A 19,849-nucleotide genomic window follows, 5' to 3' on the forward strand; every position below is an offset into this window, starting at 1 on the left:
TCCTATGCGAAACACACAGCAACAGCAAACTTCTCCAGAAACAACTTTCATTCAATCCCTTGAGTCGTATTTATAGTGCAAAATTAACGTTTATAGGTATGTTTTAATGACATCCTCTCCATACAGCACATATCCAGGAAGTTATGTTACTCGGTGCCTACCTTAATCCGATCTTGTCTTTCGCACAGACTTCCATTAGGCATTGGTGCTCGACATTTATGCTTCACTGGTTCAAACTTGCCAGCAAATGTTATATATCTAGTTTTTAACATTTCAGCTATTTCGTTATTTTCCACCTCTTCCTCTACTTCACTGGGTGCCCAAAATCGATGCTCAGAAGAAAATCTGGGAAAACAATAAAAAATGTATTTGTCTATAGAAATGTTGTGCCTTTCCTGTCCAGGCTCGCTGAGCCACCTGCATCAGACACAAGTTCAGCGTGTAGAAAGCACATAAAGGAGCCAGCATAATCCTGGGGTAAACCTGCATTTACAAGGAGGGGAAGCTTTATCAGCAAGCTAGAAAAAAAATAAAAATCTACCACTCTTTTTTAAGACTCCCTTTCTTTCTTAAGATTGCCTTATGATGATGATGTTTTTTAAAATATTACCAAAGCCTGACTAGCATCAAGTTCTTGTTTAATCTGCTCACCTTCTACCACTCTTAGCCCTAGCTGGTGACTTGGCATTGAGAGTCAGTTATCCAATACCCAGTTTCAGTGAATAATTTTGTAATTCTGTATTAATATTCTTCATAAAAAAATACTTCTACTGTGAGTCACGGAAGATAGATCAGGGAGGAAACAGCTTGATCTTAACTTGCCTGATCTTATTCCTGACAGCTGTACTCCTGTAGCAGCAGAGAAGCAGGAGCTGAAATCAGGGCATGTGGCAATATTTTGATACCCAGGAAAAGAGCAAACCCTCTGCCGAGTCTTACAGAATTTTTTTCTTCTAGGTTCCGTGGGCTGTTCTTCTATATCATATTAATAACTCTGAGAAACTTATGAGGTGTTCCTCCAGGAAATTAAGCTAGTCCATTGAAAATCTATTTTAAAATTAGAGAACCTTACCTACATTTACAGACATATATAGGCAAATAAGCTCTTCATTATTCTACTGTAAAGATTAGTACAGTGTCAAAAGACACAGGGAATGGGAAAGAAGGGAAGTAAGGATCTCATGGTGCAATTTAAGCAATGCTTTGAAAAGGCAGATTTTTGTTTGAAAAAAGATGTATGTGACAAATAAAATCTTTTCATAAGAGGCATGAGTAGGGGAACAGATGAGCAGCCAGAAGCCCAACACCTCACTCCTACTCACACCAGCTGAAAAAGAAGTATTTGAAAAACAATCTTCCCGATAGCCAGTCTCACTGTCAACATTTTAAAATCTGACTTTCTCATACGTGCTGTTGGGAGGCATAGCGTTAAATAGGTGAAGGGGAAAGACTTTTCCATTTCAGATTTTAAAAATGCAAATTCCAGACACACTCCATTATTTTCTATTTTTTGTTTGTTTTTGTTTTGTTTTGTTTCTAGGCATCTCTGTAAGATAGTATGTGTGCATATAGAAAAGTTAAGAGTTGGTCAATGACTATCTTAATTTTTCAATAAATACATATTACACCCAGGGGTCACTGGTATTGTGTGCGCACAGTTACTTAAATTATCTTTGGTTAGATTGGCATATCTGCAGTTATAGACCATAAGGTTCAGAAGTGTGCCCTCTATTTTAATGGGAAGCATAAAAATAAAACAGTACAGCACAAGGCAGACAGGCAGTGAAATATGCTTGATTTTACTTATGACTTGAATAACTCATTTGCAATGTAAAATAAAGCCTTACTACCTTTTTGGCATTAGCACAGACAAATGCTTCTTAAAGCCTTGCTGAAAATCGTAACCAGTCTTTGAAGAGCTTACACCTCACCAGACAGAGCCCAAAGCTTGGAGTATCTGTGCTAAAGCACTGTTATGTATCAAATTTCACTTGTTTTCAATAATTTAAAACATATTCAGCATTTTATACAATCAAGTACTGGTGAAAAGTTTTGCCCTTGTTCCTTTCTGCAAACACTGTCTCTTTATAGTTAAATTAAGATAGAGTGAAATGTACCCAAACCAATCTAACTGATGGAATTGAGGGGGTATTATCTTAAAAATGCACTGAAAATCAGCAAATTAGGCTCATTTCCAAAGTGTGGAAATACACCTAGCTATTGTGAAGACATGAAGTGAGGAATAAAAAATTTACATGTCATCAGGCAGGGTAGACCTTGTCATGAAAATCTAAATTCCTCTGTGTCAAAATGTGGAGACGATGGTGAAGTGAACCCCTTGGTTTCACACTGAAGCACCATTTCTGTGTTGTTTTTTTTTTGTTTGCTTGTTTTTTGCACAGCATTACTCCAGCCCATATAATGATTATGGGGTTTTTATTTGATTTGTGTTGGTAAGAAAACAAACTAAGTTAAAGTAATACTGCTGAGAATATACGAATTTGATTTGCAACTCAGCCAGTCAATGATTTTTGCCTTATTCAAGCCAACTATGGTACACACTGATACTAAGTTTCTGGTGGACTTGTATGGAATTTATACACATAGGAAAGACTTTGCAACCCAACTTTCATATAAAAATGCTAGTACTAAAAAATGGACTTTAAAAACAAACTGCCAGAAACAAGTTGTGATTGTATACCTCTAATCTATTCTCCCCAACATTCCTAGAGCTTTCCCCAAACCAGCAATGCTTCATCTCCAAGAAACACAGAACCTTCCCAGACAAAAACGGGAAGTGAGAGATTGAAATGCAAATCCTGTAACTGCCACCTCCTCTTCTGTGACTGAACAAGCACATCAATTTCCTCAGTCACCACTCTGTAAAGTCGGGAAAAATATCCATGACACCTCCCTGGTCTTTCTCCTACCTTGTCTGTTATTTATTTAGACTGTGAAGCCTCCAGCAGAGGGACTGTCTATCATGGACTTGCACAGCACTTCACAGAATCAGGTACTGATTTAAATTGGACTAAGTGCTGCCATACTGCAAATAATACACAAACATGAAAAGAGCAGAAAAAATGTGCTTTGAAGTATCAAAGGACATTTAATTAGTACCACATCTTCTCAAAACAAATACCACTTTAAGGTAGAATTTCTGACTTTGATTATGGGTCCTACAACACAAAGAAAAGAAAAAAAGTAATTATCAAAAGAAATAGCAGTCACCCCACTGCATGACCTCTGAGTAAAAGTAAATCTGTGTATTTGTTTAATTTGTCTTAAAAGAAAAAGAGCATTTACTTGAGAATCTTCCCAGCGCTTGGCTGATCCTGTCCCCAGTAGTGAAGATCTAACCCAAAAGGCATGAGGGGAGCTTTAGCTCTTTCCTCTTCTAGTTTTCTTCTCTTACTGTCAGGCTCTTCTGAAGCTGCTGGCTCAGTAGATGCAGACTCGCTGGAGAAAAATGATGAAAAGTCAATAGAGAACAACCACAATTACAACTTTTTCTGTTTACATTAGTTTTTCATACCACTAATATTAGTTTAGATCTAGGACTACAACTACCTTTTCAGGGTTGTCTTTTTTTTTTTTCCCCACACCCCAAAGGATACAGACTGTAAAATCACACAATGTAAGCATAGCACAGTGCATCATGAAGCTGAAAGATTAACTTTTTAAAAATTAGCTTTAATTTTACAAATGTAAAAAAAAAAAAAAGTACACTTTTTCAAAACATATACCTGGTTATTCCAAATTCTGGAGTTCTAATGAAGTAAACCCCTTTCTCTTTCTGAGATCACATTCCAGTTTGGGAAAGCCCTCAAAACCTAGCAAAGTGTCTTCTTTCGGACAACACAGAAGTGTCTTTTTAGGAACACACCACTAAGTAGATTACTCCAGACTTATCCCCCAGAGACTCACAGATAGATGTTAAACAAGATTAGAATTTCACCAAGCTTTGAATAGGATTGACAACAAATACGTCTTTGGAATCAGTAGAACATGCCTCCAAACAGCATTGATAGATAGCTTAAGTCACTAGGAACAAGAGACTTCTGAAACTACTTTCTAACTTAGCATAGGATATGTTCTGTTTAGCTGCAAACTGAAAAATCCCCCAATAAATGGGGCTGGCTTTGTTGGTTAGGAGAGGGGATAATGTTTTATCTTTTCACAGGGGCCACTTACACAAATCAAACCTAAATCAAGTGATTAGTAAAAGAGTCCTTAAGGGCCTACTGCAATCACTAACAAACCCCCAAAGTAAAATAAATGTAACTTTAAAATGTGAACAAGATAGACTAAACCTTAGCTTGCCCAGTCCAGGAGTACTCTTCCGTATTTTTTTTGTGACTAATAAACACAAGTAAGAGCAAGAGGTTTCTACAAATCATAAGAATTAAAATGAAAATAACCTGGCATGAGGAGGTGTTAACTTCGGTAGTTTGTCTCTGATGAGTTTCAGTGTTGCAGCTGCACAGGTTGGGTCAAGTTCATCTTCATTCCCTTTCAGCTGGGCTCGGGAGCTGGCTGGAGCTGGTCCTGCTGGCGTCTTCCTCACTGGTGCTTTTGGGGGTGACTGAGGCTCTAGCCCTGCAAAAGAACCCAGTGTTGAGTTTTGCTTGAGGTTTACTTCCCCTGCCCTTAATGCTTCACAGCAGGGCCAAAGCAGCTCAGAATGCTCACTACATGCAGAAAGCTGTCTTTGCAATTTGCATTAGACATGAATCCCACTCACAGACAGAGTGGTATTTCTATCTCTGAATTTTTTCTTATTTTTGAACAGAAACATACTGAGTAACTAAGTACAGCAAATCAACTTGTAAATTTTTATGACATGGTGTGACAACAAAGAGTGATCATGCTTCATCTTGGGAAGAACAAAACTTTAACAATACACATTTGCCTAAACTGTGACGATGCATTTTGTATTCAAGTTTCTAGAACGGGAACCATCACCGCACAGCACAGCTGACACGGAAGCACACCTGGTGGAAAAACTGCGTGTGAGGCACATCCCTGTGCTTTGGTGATTCTTGGTTACCATACTCACCCTTCAGAGCTGAAACTATGAAACCAAATATTTATTTTTTCCTGTTGTTAAGAGGCACCACTGAGAATAGTTCAGTTTTAATTCCTAAATACAACCTCAAACAGAATTATCTAGGGAGCATTCTTCTTTCAGATAGTAAAACATAAAATTTGCCACGATAAAATGTCCAAGCAGCACAGCGGTACAGCCACAGGGTACTCTGAAGAGACAGTAAATGGGTGAGCGACACCTGAGGAACAAGCCCACAGTGCAAAGCATTACCAGGCACAGAAGTACCGCAGCAGCAGCTCGGTGGGCCAAGTTAATTAATTTATACAGCTCGATTAGACCATCAGCATGGACTGTAATGATGCAATTAGATAGACCAAGCAGTCAGACAGCACATGCCTCTACCAGCTGAGCTAGAGAAGCAACTCCATTAGCTGGCAGTAGTTACAAGAACTTTTCAGCCAACGACAGCTAAAATGGGAGAGATGTGATCCCCCACACTGACATAATAGCATCTTCTCCTCCAAAAAGCTTTTTCATTAAAGAATTGGCTGAAATGCCACCCACCCAAAAAATATCAACAAAAAAAATCTCAATTTCACACGACTAAAATTTTCAGCAAATATTCTCAGCTTTCTTACCAAAAGCAACCTGTGTTTACCTGACATGTTTTAGCTGTTATTAAATTGGGACTTTCCTTCCATCTCTTGCCCCCTTCTAGACAATCCTGAAGCAAGAGAGTCCCCAACCCTGAAGCTGTATCCTGACGTATTCTTGTTTGGATAATTTGTTTTGTTAGTTATTAATTGTATCACAAGATATCAACCAGAAAAGTTGATGTGGGTATCTGTGACCTGACCACTAAGCGACAAGCTGGTGACCTAGATTTTCCCCCTAGGTAAATATGAGCTGATACTTTCCAAGTACCTAAACCAGGAGGTGAGTCCTTATGCAGGGAATGACATCTCCTCCTCCTTTCTGAAGGCTCCAAGCTCAGGGCATAGAAGGAAGCCTTGGCAGCTCCCTGATTAACCCAGCCCATGGACATCCTCTGTCTGCAGGGAGCCAACAATTCCAATTCAACCTCCACAAAGCTGAAGCTCCTAATAAAGAGGGGGTAAAGAGAAGAAGACATTCAACTGGATCTGGCTTGCATATGTGTGGCCTTTCAACTTTGCTGTATACAGCAAATGCTCACTTCAGTCATTCCCAGATCTTCTGAATACAACGTCTCTCTCCAGTATGGTTTATGCTAGTCACAGCAAAGGAAAATGTTTTAAGAACAGATGCAGGGCAGAGGTCAGTAACAACTGTGGCAGATGGCTTACCTTTCCTTTCAAGACAAAAGAAAGAAGCAAGCAGGACTCAGAGAAGAGGATAAAAGAGTACTAGCCACCAGCAGTCAATAAGGACTTACAGACACTCTTACTCAGCCATGCCCACATCATCTTCTCTAATGAAAGTGAGAACGTCACATTCACCTTGTTGTCTAACTTCGATTCCTAAAGTCAACAAGCCTTTGAAGAACATCGCATTGTTTTTTCTTTTTTTTTTAAATCATTTAAAAGAGTAATCGATACATTAGAAAACAGCCTCAAAATTAGCAGAAGGACCAGTAATAACAAATTGCAATTATGCATAATAGCAGGGGAATATCTAGGATATTAGATATATCTAATATCTAAGATAATAGCATAAGCAGAGGAATATCTAGGATAAATAGCAAAAGAAATGATCTCATGCAATTTATTCAGCTGTGGACTTGCCATTCAGGAGGTATAATGGTGCCCCCATAAAAGTGTTTTGTAACAGTAGTTAGTAATTCACTGAAGGCAATAACTCTGAATGTATCTATCTGGTAGGCAGGAAGGATAGGACTGCACCTCAGCTTCTCTCATTTCCACAGAAAGGGAAGAAGCCCTTCTAAGGTGCTCTGTGAAACAGAAGTGAAACAGAATTAACTTGAAGTATTTTGTTATAAATTCAAAGCATCAGGATTTAGATGAGCAAGCTTCCTTTTATGTTAGGAACAGTTACAAGCAAACAGAGCCTTTGGGGACAACAAGGTTAGCTGAGAAAAATGTGACAGACCGTACCTGTAATGCTTGGACTGTATTTGCATATTAAACATTTAGCATTTAAATGTTTTTTTGTTCTTTTTTTTTTAATGACAAGAATGCCTCTCTGAAAAGAGCTGTTCAAACCAAATGTTTTGAGAGCGCTTGCGTTGTGTACCTTTTGCAAATTGCCTTTAAATAATAATAATAATAAAAAAGCAGGTATACATCTCTCACCACACCTTTATTGCTCCTTCAGAGAGAATATGTGCATATGTGACAAAAATTCTCAGAAAATCCTCGTTTTATTGAAAAAAAATTCTATGATGTTTATGGAAAGCATGATTGCTCATACACTACACTGATTTTGTTTGGGGGGAGAGAGGAGGAGCACAGCAGAGACAAGCACTCAGCAACATAGAAACGAGATAAACGGACAATGTGACATTTAGATAGATAAAATCACATTCAAAAGATCAATACAGGAATTCTTAAGAGTTACAAGAAAAACTATTTTTTCCATTGATTTCTTATTTTAAACCATTAACAGAAAAATGGCTAAAAGTAAATACCTTGCTACATCACCTCTACTGTCTGTGTTGTTTTTTTTTTTTAAGTCTCTGTTTATAAAATTAGTTCTTGCTAACCAGATAGAGTCACCACACAGACACGGCTATCAGAATGGCATCCAATGTCAGGGTGGGTTTTGTTTTGTTTTTTAAGACACAGGTGGGATTAAGTGTCGTTTTCAAAGTAAAATTGCTCTTAAGAATTCTGCTGCTCTGTGCGTTTTCTTTAATGCAAGTACAGTACCTGGGCTCAAATTGTTCCAATAGCAGCTGTTAGAAAGAATCATAAAAATGTTCAAATCCCCTTTTTTGTTTAAATTGACCAAATGGCACCTATTTGCCTGAAGCAATAAAGTAGACCGTGTTCACAAGACAAATCGATAGAAGGAAAGAGAGAGGCTGGGGTTTCAGCTGAAGTTAGGCTGCTGAATGCTGACATTATTGATTTTAGCTAGTTCAGCTGGCCTTGTAATTAAAATGTAAATTTGAGAAAGAGATTATGTCCTGACAGAAACGGTGGGATTAGGGGGAGATAAAAGCCCCTCAGTGAAAATTCAGAGAAAGAGCGAGCACAGGTTTCCTCAGCTGTGTGGATTTAGACGAAATCTAGCTACTTCAGATTCACTTAAGTTTAATTGAAAAAACGGAGATAGAATATAAACAAGTGCTACCGACTTCAACTTTCCTTAAAAAATACAACAATTTCTGTTTTCCATTCGTTGAATCTTAGTCAAGCCGAATGCATGTGATTTGTATTAGTACAGAAAAACTCCAAAACTGTCAAGAATATCTAGCAGTTGAGGTACAATATTTACACACTTACTCTCTACTGTTCTCATAATGAAAAAATCAGAATGCATTTTATTCAAGAGCCACAGTAAGCTTTCCTGTTAAGTAACCTTGAAAAGCTTACTTTACATGGACTTACAGACCAGAGAGTTTAGGGCAACAGCTGGGGCAGAGCTTCCGAACAGCTTCATTGTTTCAGGCCAGTTTTGCTATCTCTCACCAAGCACAACCGTGTGCATGAACACAACTACCGTCGGTGATGACGTGGTAGGAAGATGGCATTATCTCTGGTTCTGCTATCCATAAGGGATGAAACTTTGAATTATGTAAGTCACCCCTGCCAGACAGCTGATCATTATGAAACCATTACAAATTAAAGGAATATTCAGTTGGTTTTTTAATTGGGAGAATGAGAAATTTCTTATTACTAGATGCTATAAGCAAACTCTAAAAAGTCTTCATACAGGGATAAACAGGTTACAACATTTATCTTTTTTTTTTTTTTTTTTTTTTTTTGTGGTAGGAAACTTCCTCATTAATTTGAAAATTGAGTAACAGATACAGTTTCTTATCTTACCCTTGAAAGCCACCAATCAAACTGCTGCTGCTGGGGGAGGATGCTGAAATGCCAGAGGTGGTTTCAGCAGAAGTCTCACAACACAGGGGAGCCATGCACACAACCCAAGGCAACTTACCACATGGTCAGCTGCACATTACTGTTTCTACATAAATTACACTGCTTTCAAAAAGTCGTCAAGAATTTATAACCAAAGATTTTAAACAACCAAAATCAATGCCCACAGCTGCCTTTTAACGCACGCACATTCGTTTACATTTATTGAGAAATTTTCGAGTTCTACTTTGTTAGTCCAAATTTCGAAATTCAAATCATTCAAAGAAAAAAAGGTAAGTTAGTTAACTACAAAATTCATTAACATTACATAAAGTGTTTAAGTATTTAAAGTATTTGTTTGGCTTATATTATAGATCATGCTAATTTGTTATAATGATAATTGTCATTAATTAACCCTTATTACAGCTGTTTTGAAATCATAATTAAGAATCAGAATAAATCAAAGTAGCAGTATTTAGGTTAAAATCTTTCTATTCCTCACACCCTGATCTTTCAGGCTTCTTACTTATCCTTTTACAATCCCTGGCCATTGCTCAGTTCCTGCCAGGTACACTAATATCACAAACAATTCAGAAGTACAATCAGCATCCTGTACAGTCACTAATTTCTAACTTCAGAAGGCATCCCATGGATGCTGTGTCCTGTCAGATTTCCCGTGAAACTTATTTACATAGAAGGACCTTGCTTGAAAGTGAGGAAGGGCTTGCAGAATCTACTGATTAGGATGCATCAGAAGAAACATCTACAATCGATACTTCTACATGGATGTAGAAGTAGTTTATTGGAATGCTTTTTTCCATAAATATGCAATTATCTTCATTTCAAATACTGTATTATCAAAATTTTACTCAATTGTTGTCCTAAGCGTAGCTATATAGAATGTTTGTCTATATACAGATATATTCAAAATATTAATATAATGAGGTTATCTCACCTGTAAAATTGTAATTAAATACTTCTAATGTTGTAAATGCTAAGAAACATTCAGACTGTATGTCACATATCCAATTATAGCAGATCAGGACCAGGGTCCTAACTCCAGTGCTGATATTTGTTATCTACACATCTATAGTAAAACAATGCATGCTATTTCAATCATGTAACAACTTTGATTTATATTAAAGCACTTCTAGCAATATTAATATAAATCTTATTCTAAATACTGGGCTCCCATTTAGGGAAAGAAACACAACTCTATGTGAACTGCTTTTTTTAGAATTTGGGAAAGGGGATCCAAATTTCACAGATTACCAAAAGCTGAAAGTAACTAATTCTGTTTGTCCTTCCTCCTGCAAAGCCTGATTTGAGTTTTTTTCCATTAAAAAGTCCTTGTTTAGCCTAACATGAAAGAGCACAATGCTCCATGTTCTTCACCTGTAGGAAAAATTCCCTCGGGAAGTTTCCAAGGTATGGAGAACAGACAAATCAAACCAGACTAAAAAGCCATTAGGCTTTTAAAGCAGACCCCAGAAAAACTAAGAAACCATTATTTCATTTCTTCTCATTTAAATAAAAGCTTAAGTGTAATTTTTGATTTCCATTTATCCATCACATGTGTTTCTACTTAGTAATTCAACAGCCAGCAGCACCTCAGCAACTTCATTCCCAAATACTAACGCCATCAAAAACATTTCATTACAGTTGAGGTAGGACACAATCATTTGGTTAGTTTCAGTGATGCACATTTTTTGGCCTGTAGCTGATGGAAACAACTTGCTGAGCTGCTCTTCAGACATACATCTCTCCCCGAATAAACTCACCTTTTGTTTTGTATGAAACACTGCAACCTGTTGGCAACAAAAGCTGCTGTACCAAATCCACATCAGTGTTCCCTTACTTGCACTGACTCATCTTGAGTTAAGTCTTACCATGAAAAACAAGCTCTCTCCTGTGGAGGCCTAGGCTTGATGTAAACCGAACCACTTCAAAAGCCATTTCAAAATGATTTCAGTAAGTTTTGCAAATATGCCTACCACCAGGGAACCACAATCAGTCCTAATAATAGAAAACTAAACAAATTATTTTCCTGAAAGACTAGTAAGGGCTGAAAACAAGTCTTTCGCTAAGTATTCAGACACATTTAGATGCTGTAATTAGAGATGTGCTCAACACTAGGCGCACAGAGTTTGTGCTTTCTCCCTGTGATTTCCAGATTTTCATGCATACCATTAAAAAACATGGGATAGAGAAATACCTAACTGGAAAATCAACAGACTGTAGAAATGCAATCTGTTAGTCTATACAGTATGTGTATATATATATATATATATATTTATATATATATAAACACACACACATATTTTGTTGTTGTTATTCCCAGTACAGGCTGTTAATGGTTAGAGAAAATACCAAAGCTGTAAAAATCCCACTCCTTCAATGAGTGGCTACAACTGTGAGTTTATCCATGTTTCTAAAATGCTCAGAGAGCTGTGCTAGAATACCTTGTGTAGTCTGAAATATTCCAATTTCTCTCATTGTAAACGCAGGTGGTGAATTCTCTACTAAGGAAATAGTTTTGTGTTTTAAGTTTGTTAAGTTGGGTTACAAGCCTTCTTTCCCGTGTTGCTATGACATTTCATACAAGAAAATAAAGGTACTTAACACACAAAAAAGACATGACCCAGACACCATCAGATTAGGAAAGGCAGTTTGGGGACATCTAACCCACAAAAGCACATCAGTCTGTGATGCGAAGAGGGAAGAATTTCTGAAATGGACAGAACTAACCCCTGGGATTTTAGAAATGCAGCATTGATCTTGATATGAAAAAAGCCCAAACAGATTTTAAGACACAATGTGAGCCACGAAAGTGGTTATCAGGGACCTAAAAACATTTTAGTATGAGGCTTAAATACAAGAAAAATAATCTGATGAACAAGATTTGAAATAACAGTTTATGTTCTTGATTGAACAGTCCTTTCCCACATAATTCTGAGTAAAGGTTGAAACTTGATAACCAGTTGACGGTTTCCATAATATTCCCAAATCAGATGGCTTGCCCATGTCACCACTTGTGAAATGACAATACCACTTCCCTGTGCCTCAAAGTGGTATCACATAAATAAATTTGTGGATGCATGCACTGAGACCCAGGCAAGAATTACGAGTCACAAGGAAACCTATTAGTACCTTGATATTACTTAATTAGAGTGGGATTTGACTTTTAGACAAACACCCACATTTAACAATTAGACACAGGTGCCTGAGCTCTCTCTGCAGCAGAGATCTATGCAATACAATCAGTGGTGTCAGGGGAGGTAACAAAGGCCCCTACATTCCCTGAGTGGAACAGCTTCCCAGACTCCATGGCCCTCTCTAAGGCACCAGCAGCAGAAGAGGGCAGTTGCTTGAGGAGGAGCTTTGGACTAGATCAGAGATTGCTCTGTTTTCACCTGGAAAAGCACCTCTCTCAAGCCTGATCACTTCCCCACGTTGTTCAGAGCTCAGCTACAGCAATGTCAGGGCAGGAAGGAATCTCTTCTCCTGGTGTCAGCTTCAAATTCTCTCTTTGGCACAAGAACCATGTCGTATGACACAGTTTCATTCTTGCCCTTATCCACCTTCAGGCTTTAAGCCAATGCAATGGACAGCTGATGAGCAAAGGCTGGAATGTGCGAAATCTCAAGTGGAAATAATGCTTTATTTTCTTTAATAGTACCTCCTCTCTCCCCAAAGCTTGCTTTTAAATAAAAAGCACCTCCATTTTTAAGCAGTTAGCATACTGACCGTACAAGAGGAAGTTAATCTTCAATAGAAATAAGCAGCATTGGTGCAAAGTGCTGAAAGAACTGGAGTGATCCTATGAAAATTATCTTCACAGTGCCATTTCTTTTTCAGCCCAGCATCTCTCTTTAACAACGAACTGCATTTACGATGGCTCTGTGGTACCACAGGACGGCTGGGCTCGTCTGTTGCAGACATCAGGTGCAAGTGTAAATAAGGATTATACAAATGGGAGGTCATTAAAAGTCTGGTAATGCTAATTTGGCATGACACCCCTAATGGGTTATATCTTCACACTTCAGTTATCTAATCACCTAAATTCTTTTAACAAATTTACATTTCATCTTACACATGGAGATTCAAATTGACTTGTTTAATTCTCCCTCCACCCAAAATGTGCCCATGCTCAGTTTATCTTACATATTAAATATCACCATCAATTTTGGGTTAATCATTATCAGCTTTATACAAATGCATGCACACACAGAGTTATTATTATACTTGTACATGGCTTCATGCGTATGCATACAAAACCTGCCATCTTTATCTTTTCCTTTTCACTAAGTTTTCAAATCTCAGAAGAACCAAAAATGGATGTATGTGTTAATTGGAAACAGCATCTGAGCTTGAAAAGTTGCACCTTGTTGGTAGGATACTCCCATTTTCCTAAGAGAAGTGAAAGGCAGTAAGTGACTTTTATATCAAGAATCTAGATGTCACATTCCAATCCTGTTCCATGGTCAAGTTTTACATCTTTTTTTTCCTGCTTAGTATAAAAAGTTAATTTGAGAAGTTGTTCACTTTTCCTGGTTTGTTCAGGTGAAGTAACACAAGAAAAAATGCTTTAAATTGTTCACACCTTCTACACAGCACTGAGAATATATTTTACATGGAAGGTTTAATGTTGCAGTTAAGATATTCTGCTTGCACAGATTTTCGTTTTCTTAGCTAGGCCTCCTCATGAACTGAACGTGAACTAATGAAATGCAGCAAAAACCCAGTAGGATTACATTAAGATAAATCTAAAGTCACCGCTATGATAACTGCTCTTGCACATGGAATAAAGAACCATATTTAATTAGAGAGGTGGCCATCTAACACAGCCAACTCTCCATGGTAACATGCTACTTTGAAATCAATAAATTCTTGTGCAATACGGTAATTCACCTTTCTAAACAAAAATGTGCCAAAGGGATGCTTACTTTGCTTTTGCTCATTAAAAATATATACACAAGTGAGTCCAGTAGAGCAAATACTGTTCCTGATTTTACTCATGCAGACCTGAAGTAATTACAAATAAGTCAGTTGATTTATGCAACACTTATATACTGGCTTCTCAAACAGATTTTGAACTAGTAACTGATAGTTAAGTGCTTTCTTGGACCAACTTAAGCATGGAAAGATGGAAGAAAGGACATGCATAAAAAGACTGCCTGAACAGATACTCTTTCCTGAACTGGGAGTGTAGGTAGTAACTTTAAACGACAGCAAGAAAACCTGAATGCCTTCAGGAATATCAAGAACAGTTCATTTCTTTCAAAATGCTGTTTTTAACAAACATCAAATAAAGACCAAGTGTGACCATTAGCTCCCATAAATGTATGCATACAAAATGAGAGAGGTGTAATTTCTTGATTGGCTTCTTCACTATAAGGCACGTTCCTATCAGCAAGAGTTTAAAAACAAAATGAGAATTTCTTAATTCATTTTATAGAGATTTTTAAAATATCCTCGAATAGACAGAGTACTACTGGCACAGTAGACCAGACTAAGTTATCGTAGACTTGTTCTTTTATCCTTTTCCATGATCAGGATTAAAAATGACAGCTAAGTGTTGTATTAGTGCCATACAAAGGGTGGTAAGATACTTTATTTTTTTCAGTGTGTGTCCGTGAGAAAGACAGGAGAGGGAAGGGAGAGAAGGAAAAAAGCACATTTCACTCCCAGTAGAAGTTAACAAGTAATAAAGAGAAACTTCATGTCGGGACTCATCAGGCTCCTGTTAATGACACAAAAATCAGGTTCCAGTGCCCAGAACTATTAAGGACCATAGCTATCTTAATAACCAACCTCATTTGCTCCTTTATTTACTATCACCACCAACATTTTGTTTTGCTCTCGTTAGCTATGTATGCGTAAGAAACGTTTCACAGCTACCCAGAAGGCAGCTCTCCCTTTCTTCCATTATATTCTTTTTTTGCAAGTGCCACTGTTAGCAATAATTAGAATTTACTCAGTGTTTATTGCGGGACAGAGGCAGGTGGGATAGCCAACACATGCTTCTACCATTTTATTAAAATCTAACATTTTTTCCATGAACAAAGGAAGAAAAGCTGCTCAGTTCCCAAGTGTCCTTGTATCCTCAGCCCTTCACCACGGTTCTCTGTTCATTACTAATGAATACACCCCATCCCCATCTCACTTTCCAACCTCACCGCTGTCTCAATACTCCCTGTTGCACTTCACCTTCCCCAGCCTGTGGCTGGACAAAGTACCTGCCCTACAACTGTTTCAAGCCATGCGTGTGCTAAGAGTCAAGCCAAATGACACTGCAGGTGGGGAAAACCAACAGGAGTGCAGTCTGATCAATGCAGGCCTTATGTCCAAGGGTGCCAAGGTGTCCTCGCAGGTTAAGTCCAGATGGTTTGTGGCAGACTGAGGCCCTAGCAGGGCCCAGCAGATCAGGAGATGTCCCTGAGCTGACCCCAGCCAATACAGGTTATCACCGCCAAACATCTTTCACTGTCTGTAGCCAAAACTGATAGCAGAAGACAGTTAAAAGGTCACCTGAGCAGCAGCATCTTGGGTTTACACAGGCACACCTCTTTGTTTTATAAAAAAAGAGGAATTTGGCTCATAGAGATAATAACTCCAGCCTGAATTTTATGATGCAAACCACAGGTAAGTTACACATAAAGATGAGTGGGATCAAAAAAGGCAACACAGCAGCAGCCTTACACAAACATCTGTGGAGAAATGTAGGCACAAGGAACTTACTAGAATGTCTAACGTTTTTTAACTTCTATGTAATAGCAGCTACCCCCTCCTCTCCTCTGAACTGAAATCTTCTGACTCTTAAAATACACAATGCTATACAGAGCTGCAAAGCTGCAGACACTTAATAAGCTAGATGGACAAAGGACAAGGAGCAACACACTGAGATTTAATTATTTGAGATGAACTTTCTTCAGAAACTCCCCTCTCAATTTCACAGAAATACAAGTATACTTGTTTAAAAAAAAAAAAAAAAGAAAAAAAAAGAAATCTTTAGACTGCATTAAAAGAAGGCTTGCTTCATTTAAAGGAAGCAGACAAGACCAAGATTATATTTTGTCATCTGGTATGTGCTCAGTGGCTATAATTCTGTACTTGAAGGTTGAGATCCTTTCCTTATCTTGTGATAGCAACACCCAACAACAAAAAAAAAAGCCTATTTTGCGAGCTGTAAGTTGGCTACCCCACGGGAAGAAGCAGCTGCACATCTCCAACTGCTTTTAATACTACTAATTGAGACAAAACTTTACCCCATCTCGCCAGACTGTTACAAATATTTCTAATATTCAGGCTTGTTTATAGCTTCACTTTGCAATCCCTTTGCTCCCTGCGTTTAGCACACATATAAGCACACACAGTGCTGCTTCTGGCTCTAAACTCCAGTGGAACATGATGGAATGAAATAAGCTTCTAGTCTCAGTTGCTCTTGCTCCTAGAAAGTATTTGTTTATCTAGAGCCAATCACTGCTCCCCTATCTATGTAATGACTTCCTCATAGCAGCCAGAGAGATTACCCACACCACTGATCACTTTATTACTTCATAATGGCTGTTTATTTACTTTAGTGCAGCAGTAACATGCAGGGATAAAGCTTTTCACAGCTGGGCAAACTCACCATATTCCTTACGCAGGTGGTCTGGAATGTGGGGCTCATAACCTTCCTTCTCAGGGACCTCCACAAATTCATCTTCGTCATCATCGTCATCATCATCTGAGGCTTTCATCTACAGATTTTTTTTTTTTAAATGTGAAGACAGCTTATTATTTCTCTTCACACTGCAAATATTTAACAGACATTGTGATAGCTCTACTCACACTCTGTGTCAAAAGTATTTCCCTAATTATGTATTTAATCTTTGTCTAAGATTAGAACTTTGCTTAACATTTTATCTCTAAAGCCATCCTCTATCCTAAGGGCTTCTTTAAAGATTACAACAGATGCTGTTGGTTAAGTCTGAGAAAGCATGAAGCTATAAATAAAACCAAAAAGATCTTAAAATAACGTCAAGATTTTGACTTAATGAGCAAATTACAGCCTTCTCTCTTCTCCTTTGGTTGATTTTACTCATTCAGCTGCACCCAAATAGTCTGTGGCATGGTAGTATCGAAAAGCTAAAGGGCTCATAAGCAGTGCAGGCAAACAGGACAGGAAAAATAGACCAGTAGGCTAAAGTAGGAATATTCAGATCAAAGTAAGACTATTCAGTAAAAATATTCAGATCAAAAACTATTCAGATGTGTCCGCATACAACAGTGTTTCACTGTGTTTCTTCATAGCACCACTAAAAATACTTTGACGTATTCATTTCTTCCCTAATTCATCAAAACCTAACCATTCATGCCAACAGACTGCACAAATTACTACCTACAGGACCAGCAAAACAGGATTTTTCAATCGTGAACTTCGTCTATATCACACTCCAAAATGGAACCCCTATGAGTACCTGAAATATAAAAATGGAGTTCTTACCAATTAACGGGGTCAATTAATAACCTAAGTGACCTCCCATATTTCATTTCAGCCAGCCACTACTGTACACGTGCCAGCAAGCCTCTACATTATTTTCTAAGCTGGTTTCATACCTGAAAGTGAATTCTTTTCGTTATAGTACGCATAAACTTCAAGAATCTGTGCCACCCAAACATGGCCTGTGCTATCACAACTACAAAACAGCAAACGCCTACTGCTCTAAAAGGTAGCAGTGCTAAAGGTTTATGCTCTGTTGTGTTTGTCCACCTCAGGAATCACTTAATTCTTAACAACAACATGATTAGCACATTCCTGTATGTTTTCCATGCACTTTTATAAGTCTATGAAACAATAAGGGGATATCAACTAAAAGCAACCTTACCACAGAGCTATTGTATTCCCCCCCCCCCCCAACTTCACTGCAATAGATAAGGAATGGCATCATATTTTGTATTTTCAGCTATGGTCTTTACTTCTCCTGCTGCACCTGACTTACGTTGATATTTGTATCAACTGCTCATTGTACAAGCATGGGAGGATACTGCAGGTTTTGCCTGCAGCAGAATTTTCTCAATTTATTTCACTACTCTAATCGTGTGTCACAGCTGCACAGCTGAGTTCCTTTAAATCATACATATACTCTGAAGCCAAAAAAAAAATATATAGAAACCAATCTTGGGATATTGAACATAGTTAAAAATAAATAACAAAACAGCATTTCTTTTTGGTCAGTATTACTTGCAAGCTGAATTGAAACTCATTTCTAATAAGCAACGTTAATTGATATTAATATACACTTAGAATGAAAGGATGGCACAAGTTGAAAGTATGATTCTTCCCTTCGTTTAAAAAATGACTTTAGGAAAACAGTAGCTGCAAGTTAAAAAAATTATCTCTCTATATTTTTACTTTCTTGAAGAACTGAGTAGATTTACTAGTGCGTCCTTGCAAGAGAATATGTAATTAGTCTTTATCTTAAAATAAAGTCCTAGCATAACCACATTTGGAAGTATCCTGCTTTCAGGCCCCAACTAGCATGGCCAACCAAGAAAGATGCCTGCTGAACCTGACCTCCACAGCAGAAATCAAAACAGAGTTCTAATGACAAGTCAAATACTCTACCACTAAAACTTGCAAAGGCGCTAGATGTGAAGGAAGCCTATTTGTGTTAAACTGCAACCTTTAGAAGACCTTCCTGATGGCCTTTAGAAAGAAAAACACCATAAAGTTTTGTATTCCGCGTAATGGCAGAGGGCTAGAGACTGAAGAGAAGTTTGTTCATATTTTGATTTCAAAATTCTGCTGGTGTTGTCATCTGCTTTTTAACTGTCAGGGGCAATCGAATTACATTTGGAAATAAGACATGCCTATTTCTCCAGCTAGGAGCAGGCCAACATCATACTTTCCATACTCCATTTCTCATTTAGCTACCAAAAAAGACTACACCAAGCTAAAACTTGCCATGGATGATCTTAGTCTACAGCTTTGTTCCGTAACGTAAAAGCAGACTAACTTTCACATTATAAAACAGGGTAAGTAAGATCAGCGTATTCCTATAGTTTTTACTCAGTAGTCTGTTCACAAATAAACAGCAACAAGTTTAAGGAACTGAGGAATAATTTCAAACTGGTAAGAAAATTCAGTTCAGACTGATTATTTAACTTAAATCTTCAAATTATACCTGAAGTATCAATGGGTATAACATAACACAAGCACTCACGTGCGCGACAATCTGAGAAGTCTACGAAGAATCCAAATGATTATCTTTAGCTGAAATTTCCTTTCATTTTTTTCACATGCCACTGGAGGCACATGGCTCTCTGTATATTAAAATTCTAAAATTAAGCAGGCCTCAACGTGAAAACTGAAGCAGCAGCAACTTTACTGTATTACCTGCACAGTCTGAAACTTTAAAGCACGTGCCCAGGCTGACGGAGAAAAGGCATAATCAGATGCAAATTCACTTTGTTTAGGTACAATCCATGAACTGTGCATTCAAGTAGTATAGAAAACATTAATCATGGGAAACTGTAATTTTTGTTATCAGTCTAACACTAATCAAAAGGGAAACCTGTCACTACCGCTGACCTGTGAAACGTCCCAATTATACTCTTCGGAAATGACAGGAGCACTTAACTTCCTCACTGAGTAAATGACGACGATCAATCAAGTTTGAATAACAATGAGCCACGGAGCTGAAAATTATTTTTTGTATAGAATCTACCCAGGAATTTATGAAAGGTGAAAAGCAACCCAAGGTTTTAGGGGCATTATGGCTTTCAGCTA

General features: G+C 37.8%; 1 protein-coding gene across 1 annotated transcript in view; it reads right to left on the bottom strand.

Moving 5' to 3' along the window:
* Positions 1 to 19,849, bottom strand: part of UVSSA (UV stimulated scaffold protein A) — a 50,572-nt gene that overhangs the window by 10,457 nt on the left and 20,266 nt on the right. Inside the window, exons 7-10 of the mRNA XM_082760379.1 lie at positions 16,709 to 16,817; positions 4,422 to 4,599; positions 3,307 to 3,459; positions 162 to 345 (exon numbers count right to left, since the gene is read on the bottom strand). Of these exons, the coding sequence (XP_082616505.1) occupies positions 162 to 345; positions 3,307 to 3,459; positions 4,422 to 4,599; positions 16,709 to 16,817 (624 nt within the window). The remainder of the gene's footprint in view (positions 1 to 161; positions 346 to 3,306; positions 3,460 to 4,421; positions 4,600 to 16,708; positions 16,818 to 19,849) is intronic.

Source organism: Aythya marila (assembly GCF_965140915.1).
Source record: "Aythya marila genome assembly, chromosome: 4".
Taxonomy (NCBI): Eukaryota; Metazoa; Chordata; class Aves; order Anseriformes; family Anatidae; genus Aythya; species Aythya marila.